The sequence below is a fragment of the Cupressus sempervirens genome, chromosome 3 (assembly GCF_028749045.1).
Source record: "Cupressus sempervirens isolate cs-2001-9-10 chromosome 3, ASM2874904v1, whole genome shotgun sequence".
NCBI classification, from domain to species: domain Eukaryota; kingdom Viridiplantae; phylum Streptophyta; class Pinopsida; order Cupressales; family Cupressaceae; genus Cupressus; species Cupressus sempervirens.
Genome location: NC_143120.1, coordinates 149633257 through 149657569, shown reverse-complemented (window position 1 = coordinate 149657569; position 24313 = coordinate 149633257). Strand labels below are relative to the sequence as shown.

The following is a 24313-nucleotide window of genomic DNA, read 5'->3' as shown; positions in this document are numbered from 1 at the left end:
ATGCAAAAACAATTTGTTGAATAGCAAACCTTCTAGCTATGCTAGTATTTTGTTCACATTGAACAAAGTAGATGTTACTCTAGAAGATATACTATCAACCTTGATGAAAGAACCAAAAAAATGATTCAATTATAGAGGAAAATTTAATGCGTGTCAAAAAGGCTAACCAAATTTCTAAATAAAGTTCTACTTTAAAGGTAGATCACTTATCTAAAGTAGAATTTTGTGCTACTATTACAAGAGAAAAGCGACACCTTAATAACAAATTATATTTAAAATTCCAAAGATCTCTTTGATGGCAAGTTAAATATAGATAAGGAACTAACAATGGATAGCAATAAAGAATCTTTTTCTGTAGTTATTGAAGACCCTTTACACAAGAAAATTGGGGAGGGATATATTTTCTAAATCAAATCAAGAATTCATATTTGTCATTGAATGTGTATGTTCCCAATCACACGTTTCTAGACAGTGTGATTGGATGTGTTTATTTGCCATCACAATTATTGGTTGTTTCTAACTAAATATGTTTGTTCCCAATAACATTTGTTGAGTAATGTAATTGAATGTGTTTGTTCCCAACCATGATTGTTGTGTGCAAAAGTGTGTCCTTGTTCACAACTTTATTGTTGGTTAGATGTGTTTGTCTCTATCCAAATTTGTTATATGCCTTGTATACATGTGTTCACCTTTATCCTCTAATTCCATGGGTAGATGTGTTTGTCCCTATCGTTAGATAAAAAGTCTAGAATGGTTAGTCCTATTGAAGAAGCATAATAAGGTGAGCTCCACTATTGCTTATCATGAGAAGATGTGTATATCCCTATTCTTAGCTTGTGGTTTTTGATAAACTACTAAATATATTCATCAGGTATTGTTAGTCCACCTATTTCTGTTTGGAGAATGATATAACAGGGGGGTCGTTGAAAATACTACATCATTCTAATAGGATTGTAAGTGTCATACAATATTTATTAATTGGGAGTGTTTATTTGTATTATAAATTGGTTTATCATCTCATTTATTTATTTGCTAGTTCTAAACTATCTATGTTCATTTATTTGTTAGTTTTGTAATATCGACATCTCATGCATACCAACTTTGAATAAGAATGCTATTGCCTGCAATAGATTAAAAACCCTCATTTGATCCATCTACGGGCCTGATTGCTGATATCTGATGAACTGATCTGTATCTTATGAGTCCCTATGCTAATGGGATTGCATCTCTTGCTTGATGCTCTCCCCCATCATGGTCCTGCCCCACATATATCTTAATATTATCATGAAGGGAGACAACCCTTGAGGAGTTGGTGGTCCCTTAGCAAGGATAATGTCTCTTCATGCATCCTTCATTTCTGGACTGTAGCAACTAGCTATCAGTACTGTAATAATGATCGATGTTTAGTATATGTTTGCTTCCATTGATCGCTGTTCTCACTGAATGATTGGTGTTGTCTCTTATATTCTTTCATCGGCTGGAGGGTTATGTCTTTCCTTAAGGTTGTGACCCTTTGGGACAAGAAGTGTCCTTTCTTAACCTTACCGATACCTTTCCAAACTAATCAATGCTTTTGATAAGGCATATGCCCCTTTGGCTCCAAGGTCTAATCTGATCTCCTTCCTTTTAGTCAGATATTTACAAGAAATCCTTTCTTACTCCCTCCTCACTTCCTTTAATCCAAGTCTCTCCTTAAATATTCTTCCCTTACTGCTGAATGGTTCTATCTAAATTAAGTTTTAGGTAACCACCTCTCTTAAAGAGAGGCATCTCTTCCAAACCCTTAACCAACCTTAGTTATTGTTAATCATACTTGATCACTAGCTGTTAGGCTGTTGTTTCCCTAGGACTAATCTTTGCTCTATCCTAAAATCACCATTCATCCCTTAGATTGCAGAAGTTTAATATTTCCATATCCAATTCTAATCATCATTGTCTAAATTGCCAGATATACTCCACAACCCCTCCAAGTCTGGTTTGATTCTGCACAAATTCTGGTCCTTGTCAAATTCGTTGGTAATTTTGCTACAGTCAACCAAATTCACTGCAAATTATGACAGGACACAGGAATAATTTGTAGCAAATCTGGAGAAAACTTGTTTTCTAGGGGACAAACCCAGGGCCAAATTTGGTCCAAAATTTAGTCTATTCAACCCTCCAACCCTAAAAGTGGCCACTAAAAAAGCTGAAAAGGTTGTTTTATATGTCATTTGAGCATTTGTAAATAAAAAAGAAAACTTCTTGCCTCAATTGCTAAACTTTCTTGTTTGGTTGTCATTGCTCAAGGAGTGTCGATAGGTGATAGTTGCATGATTTCAGATTATTTGTGACATATTCCTACATGGTTGCAAGTCTAGACAACTCCTCGAAGACATTGAAGAGAAAGATTTCAACAAAAGATGTAGGGTTTTGTTTTTGTTTTTTGTTTTTAACATTTTTGTTACAAAATGAAATGAGCTCTCTACTTTTCTTTTCTTTTTTTCATTTTGGTTTGTGGCTTTGCATTTATAGAATCATAAAATGGCAAGTGTTTCTAACACCGGGAACTCCCGGTTCAAAACATACCCATGCTCTCCACTGTGGAAATATGTAGAAATGGTTCAGCAAATGCCAGGTGGAGGAGGTTATGTTTGGATTATCAGCCATTTCAAAGAGGAATTTAGTAACTCATATAGTAGAGTGAAAGCACAGTTGTGCCTTATCCCTCAAAAAGGCATTAAGGTTTCATATAGGGAAGCTAGGAGATGATGGGATACTACCAACAATCCTTCTTGCAAACCATATTGTGAACAAATATATTCAAGAGAAAAAACAAGCAAATGAAGCAATTAGGAAGGCACATGTTCATCCTTTGCAAAAGTCTACGAGTGAAAAAACATCTATAGCTTCAGTTTGCAAAAGTCTACGAGTGAAAAAACATCTATAGCTTCAGTTTCCACTTCCAAGGAACAACCCGTAGAGGGTCATCCATTCTTCTATGATCCTCAAGAACCACTTGCAAATAAGAGAGCAAAGGGGCCCTTAGAAATGTCATTTCAGAATAAAGCTAGAGACTTGCTCAGCAAGACATAGCGAGATGCATCTATGCAAATGTATTCACATTCAATGTTGTGCTCATCATATTAACAAAAAATGGTGAGATTATAAATTAAGCTCCAAAGGGGTTCAAGAGCCCTATTGATGTGAGTTTTGTTCCACTACATGTAGAATCAAATACTTAATGTTTCGAGGAGAAATGCCCAGCACTCAATCCTCTCTTGATATAAAGTCATCTCTCATACCAAGCTTGCAAAGCAAGATCATGAAATGACTTCAAAGTTCCTCCTTAACTGTGGACTGCATTGAATTTTATGATGTGATATGTTGGTTATCACAAGGGGACTTACGCTATTCATTCCATGGATATCAACTCTTGCACTCTTTTAAGATTTAAGTTCACAATGTGCAATGAAAATATAGGTCCAGATTTCAAAATGTTTCCACTTCAACCAAAACTTAAACTTATAACTTTTGTTTCTCCTTCTACTTCTACTTCTAACAGCAAATGCAAGTAATCAATATCTCCTCTCCAATCTCATCAAATTGATGCAAACTAAAGATTAAATATCAATTAAAGTTAAGTACATCCAATCATCGAATTACCACCCAAGGCACCCTTACCATTAGCAAGAGGCTAGAGGCCCGGATTTGTTTAAGTCAAACAAGTAAAAATCCACAATCACTTTCATTCAACTAAACTATTTTAACATATCAATAAATCTACTCCAACTGAAAGATTGAGGAAACCATGCAACACTCCAAATAAATAAAAAGTAATTCACCATGAAGAACCAACAATGAACTATCCATTACTTTTAAAGCATCATAGCAACAATTTGATCAAGTTTCTCCCTTAGCTAGTCTATGTTCTCTAATCTCACCTCCTAAACTAATTCTCTACACAAGAGAAAGCCTTGGCCTTTTATAGTAGTGCAATTACAATGAAGGGCCAAGATTTCTTCCCACAAACCCTAGTTAGGGTTGCCAAATTTACAACTAATTACATAAAGGCACCAATTCATGGGCCAATAAGAAAATTACAATGGTTTTCCAACCAATGAGAGAATAGGAAACTTGGGATGTTGTGATTGATTGTGCTTGAAACTGATATTTTCTAATTAGAGGAGACAAAAAATTGCCACCTCATCATCCTTATCTTGCGCTTGATGTCTTGGCTTGTAGAAGGTATTTGTTAAAATTGCAAGAGTATCTCTCAATGTTTAAGATTTCTCTATCCTTTGAAATTTCCACATGGAATTAATTTGAACCACTTGCATCTTCGCGAACCCGTGAACTTGATCTTTCTTGATTCTCCATGAATATATCCTCATCTAGCTTTATCCTCTATGCTTTACAGAATTTCTTCTTGATTTTGATATAAATTTTCAAGTTGATAGCTTGAACATGAATCTTTCCTCCTAACTTGAGTCCTCACGCTCAAGCCATCTTCTTGTAGTATCTGCTTGAAGTTTTGAGGCCTTGATTGTTATCTTGTCCTCTAGCTCATCCTTCAAGTGCCATTTTCTGTTGACGTGATGATGGAAGGTATGTGCACCAACAATGCTCTGATTTTCTAAAATGTTCCAAGAATGAATTTCAATTCAGCCCTCCTTGAATTTACCTCGCAAAACAAAGGAGAAAAGCATTAAGTTTGTCAAAAATATGAAAATAAAATCACATCAATAATGAATAAAATACATCCCACTTAGCATTATTATTCATTTCTTTCACAACTTCCCAATCTGCCCATTTGATTTGTCTTTCATTTTACACAAGAGGAAAAAATATGGCTAAAGGGAAAGGGGGAAAATTCCAAGTCAGGAGGATTAATGTGGTGGAAAGCCTAAAATTTAAGCATTTCCACCAAATTCACTTGGCACTTCATTTCCTTCCATCCTTGGGCTGTGAAAATAATGCATGGTAGGCAGCCTTAGCAATTATTGAGGATAAGAGTTGGCTGGTGAAAATCCTTAGTGTTAAGGATTTCCAACAAATATTCCTCTGCCTTAAAACCCTCCAAACTTCATAGTCGTTGCTCAATTTCATCCTAACTCAACATCCTTTAACACTTATTTATTTTGGCACAAAGTGAACAGGAGGGGAATTTTGGTTTGAGAATATTAATGTGGTGGAAATCGGGTTTCCAACAAGTATAATTTTCTCAAAACTTATCCCATTTCAACATTCCTTGGTAATTTCCAATTCTATCTTATTAATAATGTTGCCTTCATGCCAAAAAATGGATTTTGAATGCCTTAGAGAGTGGTGGAATTTCGGGCTTGGGAGGACCAATGTGGTGGAAATCCTTAGCACTAAGGATTCCACCGAGTTCACTAGGGAAATCCTTAGCGTTAAGGATTTTCACCAAATTCACTTTTGCCAATTAGAGTCCCAAGGCTTTGCCATTTCACACCCTTGTGCCAATTCTTCACTAATTTTTGATTTACTATGCCTTAGCATGGTCTTGCATCAATTTTGGGTGGATGAGGAGAAGGGTGGAAATTCTAAACTTTAAGGATTTCCATTAAACATGACTGCAGCAGTTATTCTTAAGATAAATACTGGTTTTCTTTATTTTTTAGCATTGCATTGATAAGTTTTCCACCATAATAAGAATCCCCCACAAAGCTTGCACATCACCTTGTCCAAAGGGAAAATCTTGAGATAGGGGGAAATGATAGCTGGTGGGAAACCTTAGCGTTTAGGATTTCCACCAATGCAAATCCTAAACTTGAAGGATTTCCACAAAATTCACTTTGATCACGATCATTCTACCATCTCCAAAGCATGAAAACTTTTATCATTTGCACTAAAATTTTATCCCTCCACTTGCGCTTAGGCTATGAAAATACCTCAAAGGGACATCAAAACCTTTACACAAACCCCGGACAAATTACTTCCTAGCAAGCCAAAATTGCTCAAATTTGCCCTTGGAGACTTGAAAATGTTGCCAACTAAAACCACCTAAGACAACGACTCTTACTTGCTAAAGCAAAAAGAGGGGGTTCCCATTTGCAATGGGACGATGATGTCAAAACCACACAACAAGCCCAAGGTATGAGAAGGTGCACACCACTTTATTAGACAGAGGGACATGAATCATGTAGAGGCTCCCATGCAGCCCATCAAGATTCGTGGAATGAAATAGGTGTGGCCATAGTATCTGATGGATGGAAAGATGCAAGAAATTACCCTTTTGTCAATGTTCTTGCAATGTCCACAATAGGTGTTATTTTATTGAGAGTTGTGGATTGTGAAGGAGAGGTCAAGGGATGCTCCATTCATTGCAAACATTGTCATCCAAGTGATTGAACATGTTGACCCTCAAAATGGTTGTGTAATAACTGACAATGTCAAAATTTGTAGGGTTGTCATTACTGGTTAAGGAGAGCTTCAAACACATTTTTTTCTCACCTTGTGTTGTCCACTTAAAAATAGAAATTCCTAAAAACAGGACACCCTAAAAAATAGGAACTTCACCAAGGCTTGAAAATTTCACCCAATCTTCCTTCAAAGGATTTATAAGTCAACCTTCACTTAAATTCTCAATTCTTTATAAGGAAAGCCCTAAAAACTTAAACCTTGAAAAGCAAGGAATAATTCTCCACTCTAGACTTAACCAAATTCATCAATTCACATTTGAAACATAAGGAATCTTAGGGTGAAGAACACACAATTATATTGGAGGGGGGGTGAATCAATATAATAACAACTTTGCCAATTTTAAACTTTTATGCACACAATAACTTCAAATATTGAAATAAACAATTATCCACATGAACACAATGACACAATGTTTTACGTGGAAACCCAATGCAGGAGAAAACCATGGCAAATAAATGTTTTTATATTAACTTTGATCTTTTACAATATTTTGGAGGCTCCAACCTCTAATTTTATGAGCACCAACTGACTGGAAGCTGCAACTCCCACAATCTGAAGGCTCCAACCTTAAAGCGAAGCAACTACTTCACTTCTGAATATGGATCTGAATTTCCACCTTATATAGTTGCTTCCTCAACTTGTTGACGGATTATGTTTAGTTCTCTTCACTTTGAAGTCAGCCAATAATATATATATATATATGTTCTCTCACTCCTCACACTGTATCTACTATTCTGATTTAAATATATATCAGATTATAAATCTGAATATATACTTCTTCAATTTGTTCTCTTGCTTCTCTTCAAACTGCTGACTTGATTTTCAAATGATAATATTCCCTTACTTATATACAATCATCTAAGGAGTGGTAGCTTTTCAATGTTAAGAGTCATGTCCTTTATTCTAAACAATTTAAAAGCTTGTAATTAGTATATTATTAAATTCATCGAAACAATAGACATTATTATTCCCCCATTAGATTAAAAATCTGAATATATAGTTCTTCTATTTGTTCTCTTGCTTCCCTTCAAACTGCTGACTTGAATTTTAAATGATATTATTCCCGTACTTATACACAATCATATAAGGAGTGGTAACTTTTCGGTGTGAAGAGTCATGTCCTTTATTCTAAACAATCTAAAAGTTCGTAATTAGTATATTATTACATTCACCGAAACAAGTATTGTTTCGATAGACATTATTATTCTCATTAGAACGTCATTTGTCAACACTTATGATGCCATAGACCCGTCGATCATTTTTGTTTGCTGTGTTGGCATCTGCGTGAATACCCATCATAATCAATGCATATCATTTTTATTCAAGGCATTCTGTACAAAATCATATTTGCTGGATTTATTGTTGCATTATTTGCACCATACAAAGCATGTTTCAAAGAGGATGATGTGGTAAGTTTTTGACTGCCACTTCAGCATTGTGTATCGTTCAGCCTCTTATAATCCATGCGCTACAATAGGTCCTTGAACTATTCATTGTTTCCATGTCAAATATTCTTATTCACGTGGCACTCATTTCCATCTGTTAACAACCTACTGGAGATTTTAATTGCTGCAAACTTGAATATTTATGTGATCATTGTTCCTTAATTTTAATCTCTTCCCATCATCATGCGTTCGTTTCCATGCTACCATCCATGTTATTTGTACACACTGCCATATAAGACTTCTTGCACAGAGCCATTATCACTGTTGTTATTTATTCATGAAGTTGCTTCTTAAAACTTTACTAGTTATCGCTTTGCTTATCGGGTGATTCTTTATTTGATGGACTTTAGTTAGTTCCTTTTTCTATGTTGCCACTGTTTGTCTTCCTTGTATTCATATGTCTCCACTCAAACTATAGTCACTGTCCATATTCCAGAACTCTTGATAGTCTGGGTTGAAACTTACATAAATGTAATGAAATATTCTCCATCTAAACTGCTTGAAACAATTCCACTAGAGATGATTGAATAGCATGGAGAAGAAGAATAGGAAGTTCTCAATGATTATTGACGTGCTATGCAGATCTCAATTTCAATTATCAGATTTATTTCTCTTGTATCCATCCCTGATCCTTTGGAATAAACCAAATCACAACCTCCTTTCACTGTCTTTGATTAGTCTTCCAGCATAGGTGTTAAACTGATTGCTGTAGCATTCATCTTATAATTGCTGTCGTTACTTATGAAAGTGTTTTTATCATTGACCTTGCTTTGCTCTTCCTTCAGGATGATTTGTCTCCACTACTACATGCTCTATTGATAAAGATTGATTAAACTCCATACAGCAGCTGTATCATATCTCCATCTGCTCCAATTATTGACCATTGCCATTAATGACAATATCAAACGATTAATGGTAGATAGTCTTTTCTTTAACATCAATGACAATATCTCATCATATGGGACTGATACTAGACTACCAAGAATGAAAGCCAAAAAGATTAGTCTACAAAAAAGCACGGGGTCCCCCATTCGCCATGGGTCAATGTGTGAAAAGATCACAATAGGACCATAACATCCTTGAATATGTAAGGCAGAAAAGTTCCCTTCATCCTTTTGATGTACCTATTGGAGCAAGAGTGTTCAGAATCAGCAATTTAATAATATTTTGGAAAGATTTGGCATGCATCACAATTTTTCATTAACCTATTACACTATGATTTTCAAAAGCCTTGTGAACCATGGGACCTAGCTGGAAGACTTGTTTGGACCTTTTCTTATCTAGACAACAACCAGGTAAACTTACTAGTCTAAGAAGTACTTGTCATGAAAGCATGAAAAGGATTCTTTCAAATGGCAGGAATTGTGGAATGAAGACCAGAACACTTGGAAACAACTGCAGGACATTGAATCACAGCCAAATAATTACAAGAGAAAATATGCCCATTTATTTAGAACCCTGCAAGGCTAGTCCACACAAATTTTTATTTTAAATGCATGCATAGACTCTAGAGCTATTTTAAGTTGCTGTACCAAATCCTTCCACTAATAACTAAAAGCGCTACAATAATAGAGGCATAAGTCTTAAATGTTCTCTTGCCAAACATTGAAACACCCAATAATCTTAGGAGCCATTATTGCATAGGTGTGAAAATTTATATGTGAGATGAGAGCTTCATTTGAGGCAGAAAGTATTTGGGATGGCTAATTCTTCAACAGGGTTCAGTAGTCAAGACTGCGTTCAAAAAAGCTGTATATGCTGTGTGCCAGGAAAGCAAAGCAAATTTGCGAACTTTTGATCTGTGTAAAACAGAAACAATTTGGAATGGATTCAAGTAGAAAGTGGCTGGGTTTTTTATGGTCCGTTGCAATGGAAGGTGGGTCTGCCAGATGTGTGACAGATCAACTACTAAAGAATAAATGGCATTTATGTGTTTTACTGCAATTTATCTCCTCTCAATAAGAAGATATAACCAAATTTCCATGAGACTAACTCTTCTTGAAAACTAGGAAATTAACTTCTTTTAGGAGAGAATTCTAACTCTCGGCTTTGTGAATGAATGTTTCTAAACAAAAAGCAACTATTTGTTTTCCCTTTCAATACAGAGTTTATAAAGCAAGAAAGAGAGAGGATCTAAACTGAGTTTAATATTCACGGCACAAACCTTGCCAAGACATAAGCACAGTGCCACTCTCTGTAATTCTCCACCAGAAAGATTTACAACTTCTTGATCCATGAGTTGTTCAATTTGAAGGGGCTTCATGACATCAGTATTGAACTGAGGATGCATGTATGAATCACGAATCTTTTGGTGCAATAAATGCCTCACAGTTGACTGAAACTTCGGGCTAATCTTTTGTGGCTTATATGAGACATTAAATTCAGGTATCTCCACTTCTGAATTTTCAACTGTATCCGGCTTCAACAAGCCAGCCTGCAATAGAAAATAGGTTTAACAATTTCAAATACATATGAGATAAAAGATTAAAAATCTTTAAAAAAACGTCATTGATCATTTGAGATACAAGATTAGAAAACATGAAATATTGTCATTGATCTGCCCTTGAATTCAATTTGTCTTTCCAGTTTTATATCTGTAACCAAAATTAAGGCAATCAATGTATTGCAATGTGCATACCAGCATGCGTATGAAAGTAGTCTTTCCTGTTCCATTTTCTCCCAACATTACAACAATCTGAGAATCTGTAAATTCTCCCTCTTTTACACTAAGCTTGAAACCACCCTGAGTTTTTGACATGCTTGGGTATCTGTACCGTGCATAGCTTTTTATTTCTTCTGCATTTTCTTGTGGTGTCTCTGCAACCTGAAATGATAACAACTTTGTTAATCTCACTGCAGTGAAAAAAGAAGTTAAAGGCAAATTCTTGTTTTAAAAAATTCACCTTGAATGTCAGCGATTCGTCTCGAAACCGAAGATTTTCAGTGGGAACAAACCCAGCCAAAAAGATGTTAATGCCTTCTCTCACTGAAAATGGAAGGGTTACCACTCCATATACTCCAGGCTTTCCATAGAGGCAGCAAATGAAGTCCGATAAGTAATCAAGGACACTAAGGTCATGCTCAACAACAATAACATAGCTGAAAAATCCAGTACATCCAAGCATCAATAACAGTTGCATTAACTATAAAAGATTTTTGATTTAAGGGTTAAAGATCAACTTTACCTGTTAGGCCTAAGCAGAGATCGCACTACTTGTGCAGCTTTAAGTCGTTGCTTTACATCAAGATAACTTGAGGGTTCATCAAACATATATATTTCAGCATTTTGAATTGCCACTACTGCAATTGCAAACCGCTGCAATTCTCCTCCAGATAAATCACCAACACTCCTGTCAATAACCTGATTCAAGTCAAGATCAGCGCAAACCTCAGATTTCACACCTCTTTCATCCTTTTGGGAAAGCACTTCCCCCACATTCCCTTGTACTGCCTTTGGTATGTGATCAACATATTGAGGTTTGATTTTTGCCTGCTATATAAATAAACTTGTCAGTTGACTGTAATTGCAAATAATGCTTAAAACAACAAAATATTATACAATATGTAAAAGTTACTGCAACAGTAGAAAAGCATACTATGAGTATTTATTACTCGCACACTTCAAAACATCTGATAATCTTATTAGTATACAGCCTGTAACAATCTGTTCTAGTTGATAGCAAATTAAGCTGAAAGAAAATCTAATTCCTCGTGATATGCCCTGTTGAGTTTGGTGATTACTACTCACAAGATTAAGATGTGGACCTTTCATCAATCATAATCTTATCATCTTATACAGTTCATTTATTGCTAGTCTTTCCTATTCTATTTGATGTTTTAAGGCTCTATATCAAATCAAAGAATGCCAATGCAAAATTATAGTATAATTCAAGTTTCTTTTCTAACCAGTGTCAAGTATTTAACTACATCAGAAAAACAACGCAGAGTAAACAAAAACAATGAAAAGGTGACCTTCAGATTATCTTCTAAAATGCGAGTGAAATAGTTCTGTAGCTCTGATCCTCGGAAATATGTAAGAATTTCATTCCAATCAGGAGGATTCTGCACAAACCATAAACTTTGATTGGGACCTGGTTCAAAATTAACTTGTTTAAAAAAAAGGTATATTCTGGCATTATTTATTATAATGATCAAATTTCAGATCCAAAACCTTACATTGAACCTGCCGAGATTGGGCTTCAGTTTTCCAGCAAGGACTTTAAGTGCAGTAGACTTCCCAATACCATTGGTCCCAACAAGTCCCAACACCTGTCCTGGTCTTGGTACAGGCAACCTGTATTACAATAATTAACAATATTCGTACACTTATCAAATATTCTGCAATCCCCGATTTTATGGATATTGTATTCTCTTGCTCACCTGTGAAGCTTGAATGTGTTTGGTCCATATCGATGTGTTGTATCTTTATCTAGATCTTTTGGGAGGTTAATGATCTGGATAGCTTCAAATGGGCATTTCTGTCGACAACAAAAAATGATTTGTTTTAAAAAATTTGCAGCAAATCATGCTGAATTTTTCAGAGCCTCTCCGTGGAAACTAACTTGCTTTACAAGGATGTAATTTATTAATTGATTAAATGAGCTTCAGGTAAAACAGAATATACAGAATAAAGATCCAACCTTAACACAGATACCACAACCAATACACAACTCCTCTGATATATAGGATATTTTAGAGGCAGATGAAACCTCCACACAAAGCTTTCCTGAGAGACACATAATAAAAAAAATCCTTCAGCAACATTCATTAGATGAAATAGCTCAATCACGTTACCAACCTACAAGAAACAGTCGATAGAATTTCTGAAACAAAATATTTATAAATAGCCATTCACTTTCCCACAATAACAGGGTAATTGCTAATCAATCTGTGAGAAAAAAAGAATTCCTCACAGGGAAACCTCCAGCTGTTTTCCTGAGCTTAATTTGATGGGACAATCCTGGTGTAGTTGGGACAGTCACGGTGCTAAGAGATGTGGATGGATACTTTGTCAAGGGTAGATCTCTGCTTCTTGGTTGTAAGATGAATAACATGGCTGAATGGGAAGCTCTCGCAGCAGGCCTAGGGCTTCCTGAAGGGGATGCAAGCATATTGTGATGGAATGCAATTCTTGATGATAAATTACAATGTAAGGGTAATGGCATGAGTTGGAGAAACCTGCACTTTGTTTTAAAAAGCGATGAAGTTGTGTAAGATTTTAAAAATGATGCATAGCTTACATGTTCCATAGATAATTGAATTTGCTAGCCAATTTGTTTCATGATGTGGATATTGATCAGGTACCATCCCTGGCTATTTCAAGTAGAAAAATGAAAATATTGCCGGCAATTTATGTGCGTGTGTGTGTATGTGTGGGTGTCTGTGTATGTTCTTCCCCGTAAATATCTTAGGCTGGCCCCTTCCCTTGCTGTCGTGTGCTATTGAGGGTAAAAAAAAATTTCCTTAGCTTTTACCTCTGTGAATATTAATATGTTTGTGATTAACTGCACAAGGAAGCATCTTCCTTTTTATTCTTGATTTGTGTTGATTGTATGAATACATAGTATCTCCCCTTTGGCACATACTAGAAGTAATTCCTTGTACCAAGGTGTATTTCTATTTATGCTCTCAAAAATTTGGCATTCCAGTGTATTTTCCTTTGGTTGTCTGTTAGTTTCATTGTTATTGTAGGCCAATGTCTAGTTGGTATTGGTGGTGGTTTGGTTTGGTTAGCTCTGGTGTCAAGAACGATACTAATCACTGCTTGATTAAGGCCAGAGAACCCTTTCAATGTGAAAGGGTTTCAAACAGATGCTTTTTATATCATCTGCCCGAATATGGCTTCTTTAGGCCCAGTTAAATACATTTTTAAATCTTAATGGCTGAAAGCTTCTGGTTCAGCCTTCTCAAAGGCCTCCATCTAGGATGATTTTGTGTCCATGTTATTTTCGGTTGTGATGTCTGTGAAGCTCAGCAGCTAGATTTTGGGTATTTTTTCTGCCAGCTCAGTTTGGTCCTCCAAAGTTGGCCAAAAATGTATTGAAGTAAGGAAAGGGGAAGATTGAAGGATTATAGGCATGTGACTCCATGGAGAATATTAATGTCATCAGAAAGGAATTTCAGCAATATATCATGAGTTGCAGTATATTAAAGCCTTTAGCAACAATTTGAAAATGCTAGTGAAAAACTGGTTGTCACCCACACTGGGATCATCTGGAAGTGTCTAGCTTGCTCACACTGCTGTTTTGGGATAATGGAAAGCTACTTAAAGCTCAAAAATAGGAGGAAAGCTTTCATTTGTCAAGATTCCTGGTATGGACCCATTATTGGAGGATATTTTCTCTGTACTTACTAAAAATGATTAGATGTGGTTGGCTGTAATGGATGTTGAAGGTTGGGTTGAAGATTCTACTGCAGGTGTTGACTGTTGGGGGTGTTGAAGTCTTAATACGAACCCTCATTTTCTATGAAGCTTTTTAGCCTGAAATTTGATATCGATCTTGGGTGGAAGAATATTGTACCTTTTTGTTATCTTCGCTTTTTGTCTTTTATAATTTAAAGGTTTGGTTCGGTGATCATTGACTTTTTTTTCTTTTGATCAAAAACAGCTGAACCAGATTTAAATTAAAATAAGAGATATTACAAAATACTCCCATTGCAGTAGTGTGTCTTAATATGTGTGACTGTTCTATCATCTATATACCAACTGCACTTTGACTTTCTATGAGCTTCTATACTATCTGTACCATCTATAAATTTATATTATGAATGGTATAGAAGCAAAAGCCATGCTTGGATTACATTATGTAGACAGTTTACAGAACTTCTTAGTTCTTTCCTTCATCCACTTTTCCAGTTTTGGCCCTCTTTATCTTCTGTCTTAGAATCCCACTAAGATTTTTCTTAATGAGGATCTCCCTAAATGAAAGGTCACAAAACTTAAGCATGCTAGAGCTCTTGTGGCTGCTGCATGGCGGGATGGCAAGTGGTTTGTGATTTGGAATCTTAGGGCGGCAATTAGGAACAGTTTTCCTCTTGGCTGGGAGACTAGGCCGCTGCTGCTAAATGATACTCCAGGCACCAGGCTGCAGGGGGTGTTTGAGAGATTCAGGTTTCACAGGTTAGATGTTGGAATTATAATGGTTTGGTTTGGTTCTAACTTGGTCTTCTTTAGATTGCTTTGGATTCCTTGTATATGCTCTTCCTCTTAACGACACATGAGAGCCTTGTTCGACCTCTTCCCACATTCGCTGGTTTTCACTAAACGTTAGCTTTTAGGAATGTCTAGGAGTTTGGGTAGGGTCTTTGGTTTTGGCAAGGGTTGCTTGCCTTGGTAGTGACCGGCTTTGTGGTTTGATTTATGTTGTCCTATTGGACACCTCCAATAGATTCATGTGGGTCAGGTTATGTTGCATTGTCGCTCATGTCAAGACATCTTTTTGGGGGTTCGCTACTTTCCTCCGGCATCCTCCCCCTATGTTATCCATAGTAGTCCTAATGGGGACCTATGTAATGTCCCTAATTTTTAATAATATACTTTTTTTAATAATTAATGGTTCTAAAATTTAAATAATATTATTTGGACCTGTAATTATTTAATAACTCAATAAGTTTATTTGGGTTCCCAATTGATTTTTGTATATCTCAGGCCCATCTTTAATTTTCCATAGGTGTTGTCATTGGCTCTCTTTGTAAACCCTCGGGAGTCCCTCCAAAGGGTGTTTAAGTACGGCATGTAGCTAGTGTTGATATGTGATTTGGATCATTTTCTTTGTACTGCAAATTCCTGTTGAAATTTGTATTGTTCATCATTTTGGAAGTGGAAAATCTTCCCTACTTGGCTATTCCAGTTTTGGTGGGATTCAGCCCTCACCCTATTCTGTCTTGTATTACTTTGCTTCGGATCTGGCACATCTGGAGCATCATCTTTGTTTTGCAAATATAATATTTTTGGGTTTTGGCAATAAATTGTTACATCGCTATGATGGCATACGCTTTTGTGTCCTAACTATTATTTGGTGCATTCAGTGAATTATATCTTCCCCTTGGCATCTCCAGCTCACTCCCTTCGGCACATTCCACCAACAGTATCATGGCATCAAAACTTTCCCTCAGCATCTCCAACTCACTCCCTTCGGCACATTCATCAAACAGTACCTTGCCATCAAAACTCTCCCTCGAAAACTTTCCCTCAGGTGTTTCCCTTGAGTACGTTCCCTCGGATGCTTTCCCTTGGGTGTTTCCCTTGAGCACTTTCCCTTGGGTACCTTCCCTCAGGCCCAGTTCTCCTTCGAGTCAAGTTTCCCTTCGGATCAAGATCCTCTTCGAGCTGAGATTACCTTTGGACTAAGATTGTCTACGACCAAGATCTTCTTGGCAACATTATAACCTCTTCTCTCATCCTTATGACAACATCACCCAATTCTCTACAATTGGGGGAAGTTCTCCTCAAGGACTTCAATGCCAAGCTTCAAATTGCACAGACTCCCCTTATAACAAGTTAGTTGCATCTATGCATTAAGGATGCAGATGGTCCCTTGACCAAATATGGCAATCATTTCCTTAAGTTCACCGAGTCTTTGGGCCTGGTGGTACTTAATGGGTTATCCTATTTTCTTGGATCACACTTTTTCACATGCAGGTCTCATGGTGGCAGTGCTAGCGTGGTGGATGATACTCTCTCCCACTAGTCCTTCATTGTAATGACCCCAACAGGTTATAACTTCTTCAAACACCAAAAATCTTTATACTTCAGTTGTTTGACGTTTCGTCAAACACTTTGCAAGCAAGCTCTGATACCACTATAATAACCCTCCTCAAATCTACTCTCAAAGATGCTGATTGAAGGCTCAAAGAATTTTGTCAAACAATTCACATGCAAGAGACATATGATTGATATAGTATTTCAGCTTGCTTTAAATGACTTTTTTCCAATTTGCATCAATGAGAATCTAGTGATAGAAGATTACAATGAACTACACAATGACCTAACATGAGTGTGCTCCTAATTTTGACAATATTCAACGCATATATTATGATCTAGGCATGAGAAAAGAACACCTACAGCCAACTGGCATTTTGCAAACAGTTGGTATGCAAACTATCTAGCTGATAAATAATGAGATTGAATTGCTTAAATGACACCAGCAACTATTATCTTTTTGATTGCAATCAAATTTCTTATACAATGCTCATGAAATATGGCCAAGACTTTGGCATTTACATGGATTACCAAAATGACAATGCTGGTATAATGCACACTTATAGCTGAAACTTATAATACCCTAAAAAAAACAATACTAACAAGGGAACCTGGTTGTAGATGGCTGTAATTATTTTCCTTCAATGCTGCCCCTTTTGCTTTACTTTTTCGCTTGCTTTTTCTGCCTGCTTTTTCAGTTCCGCTTTTTCTGCTTGCTTTTTCGATTCCGCTTTTTCCGCCTGCTTTTTTGGTTCCGCTTTTTCGAACTGCTTTTTCGGATTGCTACCCTGTTGAATTTCAAGACCATATCTTTCAATGGCGTCAAGATTTTCAGCTTGAAGGGATTTCGTCCTTCAAACTATTGAGACATAACCTCCAGAAAATTCTCCAATTTCTTTGATATTTCCAACCATGCTTAAAAGAAGCTCTTCCATTTCTTTTATAGTGTTCTCACAAGAGCTCCATCCTTCGTTTTCTCAATGTCGGATAAAACATAACTCCCTTTATGTAACTTATGTCTCCAATGTGTTATAAAATAAAAGAGACTCTTTTAATTTAAATATTTCCCACAAACTATAGTCTATGTATTAATAAAATTAAATATTTAAATTTAACTTTATAAAATAGCTTTATCAATGCAAAACAAATCTTATCAATGATAAACAAGTCTTCTTGCCAATTTTAAACAATTACCATCGACATACCGCTGCCACTGGATGTCCACCCATGCCCAAGATGACTTACTATAAATAGTAAGTATGCCCAAAGTTACCTCAAAACCCCTCAAAAAGACCTGCAATTGAAACTATCTAGGCCAAATGGCCTCTAAGCCCTTTTGATGTCCTGGTTAGCCTACGGGACCGTGGGGAAATAGGCTAAGGACAACATCATGCTATGAATGCTAAAAAGGGGACATTACAGTCCGCCCTTCCCAAAATTGCTTGTCCCCAAGCAATGGTCGAACAACAACCCAATCAATCCACCTGGATCCCAAATGTAGTCATGAACTATAGTGTTGTCAGTCAACATAGGCTCCTGCAACAACCTGTGAAAATTAACCAAGAGGAATCCATAAATGAATCGTGAATCACGGTGCAACTAAACTCCAAATCCACTACTGCCACAGTCAGGAACCCATGAGGCACAAACTCTCAAAATATTGGACCCCAAGTAGAGTAGATCACCCAAACTGTCAACATAACAAACACCATCCACACAACCCACCGTGTTATGTGGAATGCACACTCCAACTCTGCTACAATAGTGACCACTCCCACATGAAACTGCACCAAATACAGAGAATCCACACACTGTACATCTGCCGCAGTTAACACAACTCTGCAAACTACCGGCCACTGTCTCATAACCAGAACACCCATGCACTGCTAATGGTGAATAGTCATTACACGGTAGATAGCAAAAATGAGAGCCCAGTCCAAACCTGTCTGCCATCAACTCCTCAACACATGGATCAAAAGCAAACCGATGAACATATCCTTTAGTATAATGCCGGTAAAAAGAACCAATCTCAGTCAAAGACTCATCTTGCAGACGTGATATGACCATCTGTGATTGATCATCAGCTAAGTCAGAGGATGATATAGCCAAGAGTGCAGAATCAACAACAACATCACTAGTCTCTGTGCCCTCCAAGTCATACATATCACAATGCTCAGCTGCAGCGCCCAACTTAGTTGAACCTGCCTCCAGTGGAAATGGACCAAATATGCCAATAGTAGTGTCGTGGACAGATATATCCTCATCTCTACTACCTCTATCAACCTCGACCATGGACATCCACGGATCACTAGACACCACAGTCTGTGATTGTACAGAATCTGGTAAAGAATGAAGTCGCTGTAACTCCATGGTCACCTTAGCCAAATGAAATTGTGACTCCTCGAAAGCCAATTGTGTACTCTCAAGAATCTCAGAAGTCACCTCGAGCTGCTGAGTAAGCTCACTCACCTCATCTTCCTTGGCCAATAATGCATCGTATGCTGTACTCCCCCACTCCATAAGATAATCTATGTCGGCTACCAACTGCATATAATTTTGTCTCAGAATCCGGATAGCCTCCCATAAAGAGTGGATCTCTGTCAAGGAAAGATAATTGCCTCGCTGCTCATTACTAGTAGGAGAACCCCATCCATAAATTGCTAACAACTGATGAGCAGCATCGAAATGCTCGCAAGTGATAGAAATGTCTCGCTCGCCAACTCTCAGCTGACTAGACACATGATTGTGCCGACTGGTCGAACTTCTATACTCTATCCCTGGTACACTGTCCAAAGGAGTAACCTCGGAATAGCTATCATCTATAATACTCAGATCCTGGGACTCTTCTGTAGACTCTATCATATCTGAGAGATCATCAACCCATTCCAACAAGAATGGTCGACTAGATATATGAACAATGCCCAACACAGGTGTGTAAAAACTAAATCCAGCATCAAACAAGTTGCTGACATGGATAAGAACTACATCTGGCAAACTACTAATCAAGTCCATGATGGTGCAATAGATACTACTACCAAGGAATGATAGATATCTCTGGTCAAAACGATCCCAAGTACTAAGATAAGGATCCCAACATCTAATCCATGAACGGAAACCAACCGGCAATTCAAGTAAACTTCTCACCTGAGTAATGTGAACAATACCAACTGACTTTACGCACCTGTCTACAATCTTTGAATCCGGAGTGTGAATGCTAGACATACTCATATCATCATCATGTGACTCCACTGTAAAAGAAAACTGAGTCCCTGCTATACACGCTAACTCCCGAACTGAAATCACCTCAAGACAAAGCTCGTCCACGTGTCTCTCAGAATCCTGGAGAGCCAACCGAGTACACGCCAAGGAATTTCAAGTATCCTCCAGCTCATGAAAAAGCCAGTCAACCTCCTCCTCCTCCTTCTTCACTGCATCTTCCTTGATTTGTTGTAAGTCGTCACAAGAAGAACTTGTTGTGACTCCTTTCTGTCTCTCCTCTATCTCATGTAAAGAAGCATCCAATTGTGCTTGATACTCATTTTCTGCAAAGTCCTGAATGCTCACTTTCTGATCAACTGTACTATCCTCAAACATGATAGTATCCTCAACTGTTGTAACTTCATCTAGCCCAACTGTACTGGAATCACTATCTGTGTCAATCGCACAATCCGATGTGCCTGTGATATCACCTTCTGGCTCAACCTGCACAACGTCTGTAACCCCTTCTACCTATGAAGATGATGCAAATAAACCATTACCTAAAGATGTGCTAACGTCTCCATGTATTGAATCAGCATGTCTATTAAACTCCTCATACAAATTTCTGCCTGTCATAGGGAAGGTACGATCCTTAGGCCTATCAAAACGTTCAATCAGTCTCTCCTTAAACTCCACATAGGAGGTAATGTGTGCATGACCCATAGTGACCATACCATGATGCCACCACTTGTGTGCTAACCCATCCAGGTGAATTGTTGCATACTTAATAGCTTCTTCCTCAGGCATAGGGTTCATTTGAAAATATGTGTCAAGCTTTTGAACCCAAGCTCTTGCTGTAGACTTCCCCAAGCCATCATAATATGGTAACTGAAGTTTCCCTACTTTCTTCCGTAGCTCATAGCTCTGGTTCTTGTCATGTCCACGTGGCATATGCTTCATCCGCACATCTATATACTCCCTAAAGGTAATTGCAACTATAAAATCTAGACCTCCGACTTCCCAATCTCTCCTCAGCTGGTCCTATATATCAGTGATCTGGGGCTCTGGTACGGGCTGCTCTGGAGCTCTAGGAGGAAATGTTGGAACCATGGGCCTCGAACTCACTGTCCTAGTTTGCTGGGGTGCATGACCGAAATTGTTCTCAACTTGTTCGCCTCCATTATGTGCCCCATCCTGATTATTACCATTCTGATTATTTCCTCCAATCACATTAGCATTCAACCCCATTTGACGAGCCATCACCTACATCATAAGCTCAAAACTCTGACTCTGTTCCTGTGCTCTTTGCTCTGCTGATCGCTGTCCCTGTGCTAAAGTGTCTAATAATTGTAAGAATCTTTCCTTTCCCTAATCTGGACCGGCATTCATTTTGTCAAACATTTTTCTCTCTCGGGCTAATCCAAATTCCCTATAAGACCTCCACAGGATGGCAGGACTTATAGCTCTGATACCACTGTAATGACCCCAATAGGTTATAACTTCTTCAAACACCAAAAATCTTTATACTTCAGTTGTTTGACATTTCGTCAAACACTTTGCAAGCAAGCTCTGATACCACTGTAATAACCCTCCTCAAATCTGCTATCAAAGATGCTGATTGAAGGCTCAAAGAATTTTGTCAAACAATTCACATGCAAGAGACGTATGATTGATATAGTATTTCAGCTTGCTTTAAATGACTTTTTTCCAATTTGCATCAATGAAAATCTAATGATAGAAGATTACAATGAACTACACAATGACCTAACATGAGTGTGCTCCTAATTTTGACAATATTCAGTGCATATATTATGATCTAAGCATGAGAAAAGAACACCTACAGCCAACTGGCATTTTTGCAAACAGTTGGTATGCAAACTATCTAGCTGATAAATAATGAGATTGAATTGCTTAAATGACACCAGCAACTATTATCTTTTTTATTGCAATCAAATTTCTAATACAATGCTCATGAAATATGGCCAAGACTTTGGCATTTACATGGATTACCAAAATGACAATGCTGGTATAATGCACACTTACAGCTGAAACTTATAATACCCTAAAAAAAACAATACTAACAAGGGAACCTGGTTGTAGATGGCTGTAATAATTTTCCTTCAATGCTGCCCCTTCTGCTTTACTTTTTCGAACTGCTTTTTCGGCCTGCTTTTTCGGTTCCGATTTTTCCGCTTGCTTTTTCGATTCTGCTTTTTTCGCCTGCTTTTTCAGTTCCGCTTTTTCCGCTTGCTTTTTCAATTCCTCTTTTTCCGCCTGCTTTTTCGGTTCCGCTTTTTCGTTTCTGCTTTTTCGGATTGCTACCCTGTTGAATCTCAAGACCATATCTTTCAATGGCGTCAAGATTTTCAGCTTAAAGGGATTTTGTCCTTCAAACTATTGAGACATAACCTCCAGAAAATTCTCCAATTTCTTTGATATTTCCAACCATGCTTAAAAGAAGCTCTTCCATTTCTTTTATAGTGTTCTCACAAGAGCTCCATCCTTCGTTTTCTCAATGTGGGATAAAACATAACTCCCTTTATGTAACTTATGTCTCCAATGTGTTATAAAATAAAAGGGACTCTTTTAATTTAAATATTTCCCACAAACTATAGTCTATGTATTAATAAAGTTAAATATTTAAATTTAACTTTATAAAATAGCTTTATCAATGCAAAACAAATCTTATCAATGATAAACAAGTCTTCTTGCCGATTTTAAACAATTACCATCGACATACCGCTGCCACTGGATGTCCACCCATGCCCAAGATGACTTACTATAAATAGTAAGTATGCCCAAAGTTACCTCAAAACCCCTCAAAAAGACTTGCAACTGAAACTATCTAGGCCAAATGGCCTCTAAGCCCTTTTGATGTCCTGGTTAGCCTAAGGGACCATGGGGAAATAGGCTAACGACAACATCATGCTATGAATGCTAAAAAGGGGACATTACATTCATCCCTTCCATCAACCACTTCTCTCATACCCACCTCCCTCTTGTCAACCATGTGTTACTTCATCTTTCCATCCCTTGCACCCCCTTACTCTTGGCCCCCTCTTCCCCCTGCCCCATAGCCCTCCCTCCCAACATTGTAGTTTGCTTGGACGATTGCGATCCTAACATCTTTGTCCACCATCTTAGACACCTTCCCCCCCCAATCCCTTTTCCACTTTGGGGTGCATTGCCACCAAGTTCTCCCACCTATCCATACCCATTTGAGAAGTCAACATGTCTTCCTTCCCTCATTTCTCTACCCCTAGCTCCATACGCATAAGTCTACGAACACAAGCCCTATGAACAAATGGTACAATGAAGATTGTAAGGCCTCATCTTAGACCTTGTGATGGGCCTTCATGCTCCAACACCCTTCTTACACCTCTCTCAAGGCTGCCTATTGCCATCTCCTCCACCATGAGAAACGTATTTACATTTCCCAGAACAAATGTACCCTTCATGCCTCCCACCACAGGATCCCCCAAGTCCTTTTGGCGTACACTTTTCTGCTGCCATACCTAACTCCCCTCTGACTTGACCATAATTTACGAGTCTCACACACCTAAGCTTTGCACATCATCATTTTATAGAACCAACTGTTGAAAGGCACGAGCAATCAATCTAATGAAATTATGTAAGTGGGAAGGGACACCATAGCACAATAACATTAACATGAGACTAAAGAGTCGTTTTTAAGTTTGAGGAAGATTTTTGGTTATATCCGTTGTTGCATAATCTAGAGTAAGTTGCTTAGGCGACATTAAGTTCTTCAACCAAGCATTCACAAAATCACGATACTAGCAATTCCATAGGCAGCTTTGAATACGGAACACCTTCTTAACTGTCATGGAGACCATCTCTAGAGAAAAGGTTACATACATTAGCAATCTCGGTAGCATCATTCAAACCAGAAGTTGGTTATAAGGCAGGGAGTCCATAACCAATGACAGTATGTGAAAAGGTGGCAATCCTAGTATATTTTTTTTGTAAATTGATAAGTCTAAGAATATTGTTGCTACAAAGTATGTACTTTAACAGTATGTATAAGACAATTGACAAACCTAGAGATTCGCTAGTTTATTTCATTCTCGTAATTTTATGAACTCTTTTAGTGAGAAATACCTACAGTGATCTATCTCTCGTCAAAGAGAAAATGTAGTTTTGTTTGCATTGTTGTGTCATTTACTGGAACAACTTCTCATTATTACAATAGGTGTGGGTTGTTTATTGGCTCGCTTGTTAATGTGAATCCTTGGGATTATTGAGTGACTAGGCTTCCTAGAATTAAGCTTAGGTCTTACACTTGGAGCTACAAATCTCTGATGCGGTGGAAGCACTTGTCATTACAAAAGAAATCTCCTTGGCCGTTACAACAGACCATTTGAGCTAATGTCAACATTCTCTTCTAAAATTAGAGTCATCTGCCATTTCAAATTAGGAATTGCTGTGCCCATTTTTTATTTCTAAGTCTATGATCTATGAGAATCTCGGGTTCGTATAGAGAATTGTTTTGGGAGCTGGTAGCAATAGTTCACCGGAAATTATATGC

General features: G+C 37.5%; 1 protein-coding gene across 3 annotated transcripts in view; it reads right to left on the bottom strand.

The window, feature by feature from the left end:
• The window catches only part of LOC149565193 (ABC transporter E family member 2-like), a 67183-nt gene that overhangs the window by 24930 nt on the left and 17940 nt on the right, over window positions 1-24313 (bottom strand). For all 3 annotated transcript variants that reach the window (XM_089818731.1, XM_089818729.1, XM_089818730.1), the window contains exons 3-10: window positions 12509-12594; window positions 12249-12346; window positions 12045-12162; window positions 11841-11930; window positions 11054-11358; window positions 10772-10967; window positions 10507-10692; window positions 10033-10302 (exon numbers count right to left, since the gene is read on the bottom strand). In XM_089818731.1, the coding sequence (XP_089674857.1) occupies window positions 10033-10302; window positions 10507-10692; window positions 10772-10967; window positions 11054-11358; window positions 11841-11930; window positions 12045-12162; window positions 12249-12346; window positions 12509-12594 (1349 nt within the window). The remainder of the gene's footprint in view (window positions 1-10032; window positions 10303-10506; window positions 10693-10771; window positions 10968-11053; window positions 11359-11840; window positions 11931-12044; window positions 12163-12248; window positions 12347-12508; window positions 12595-24313) is intronic.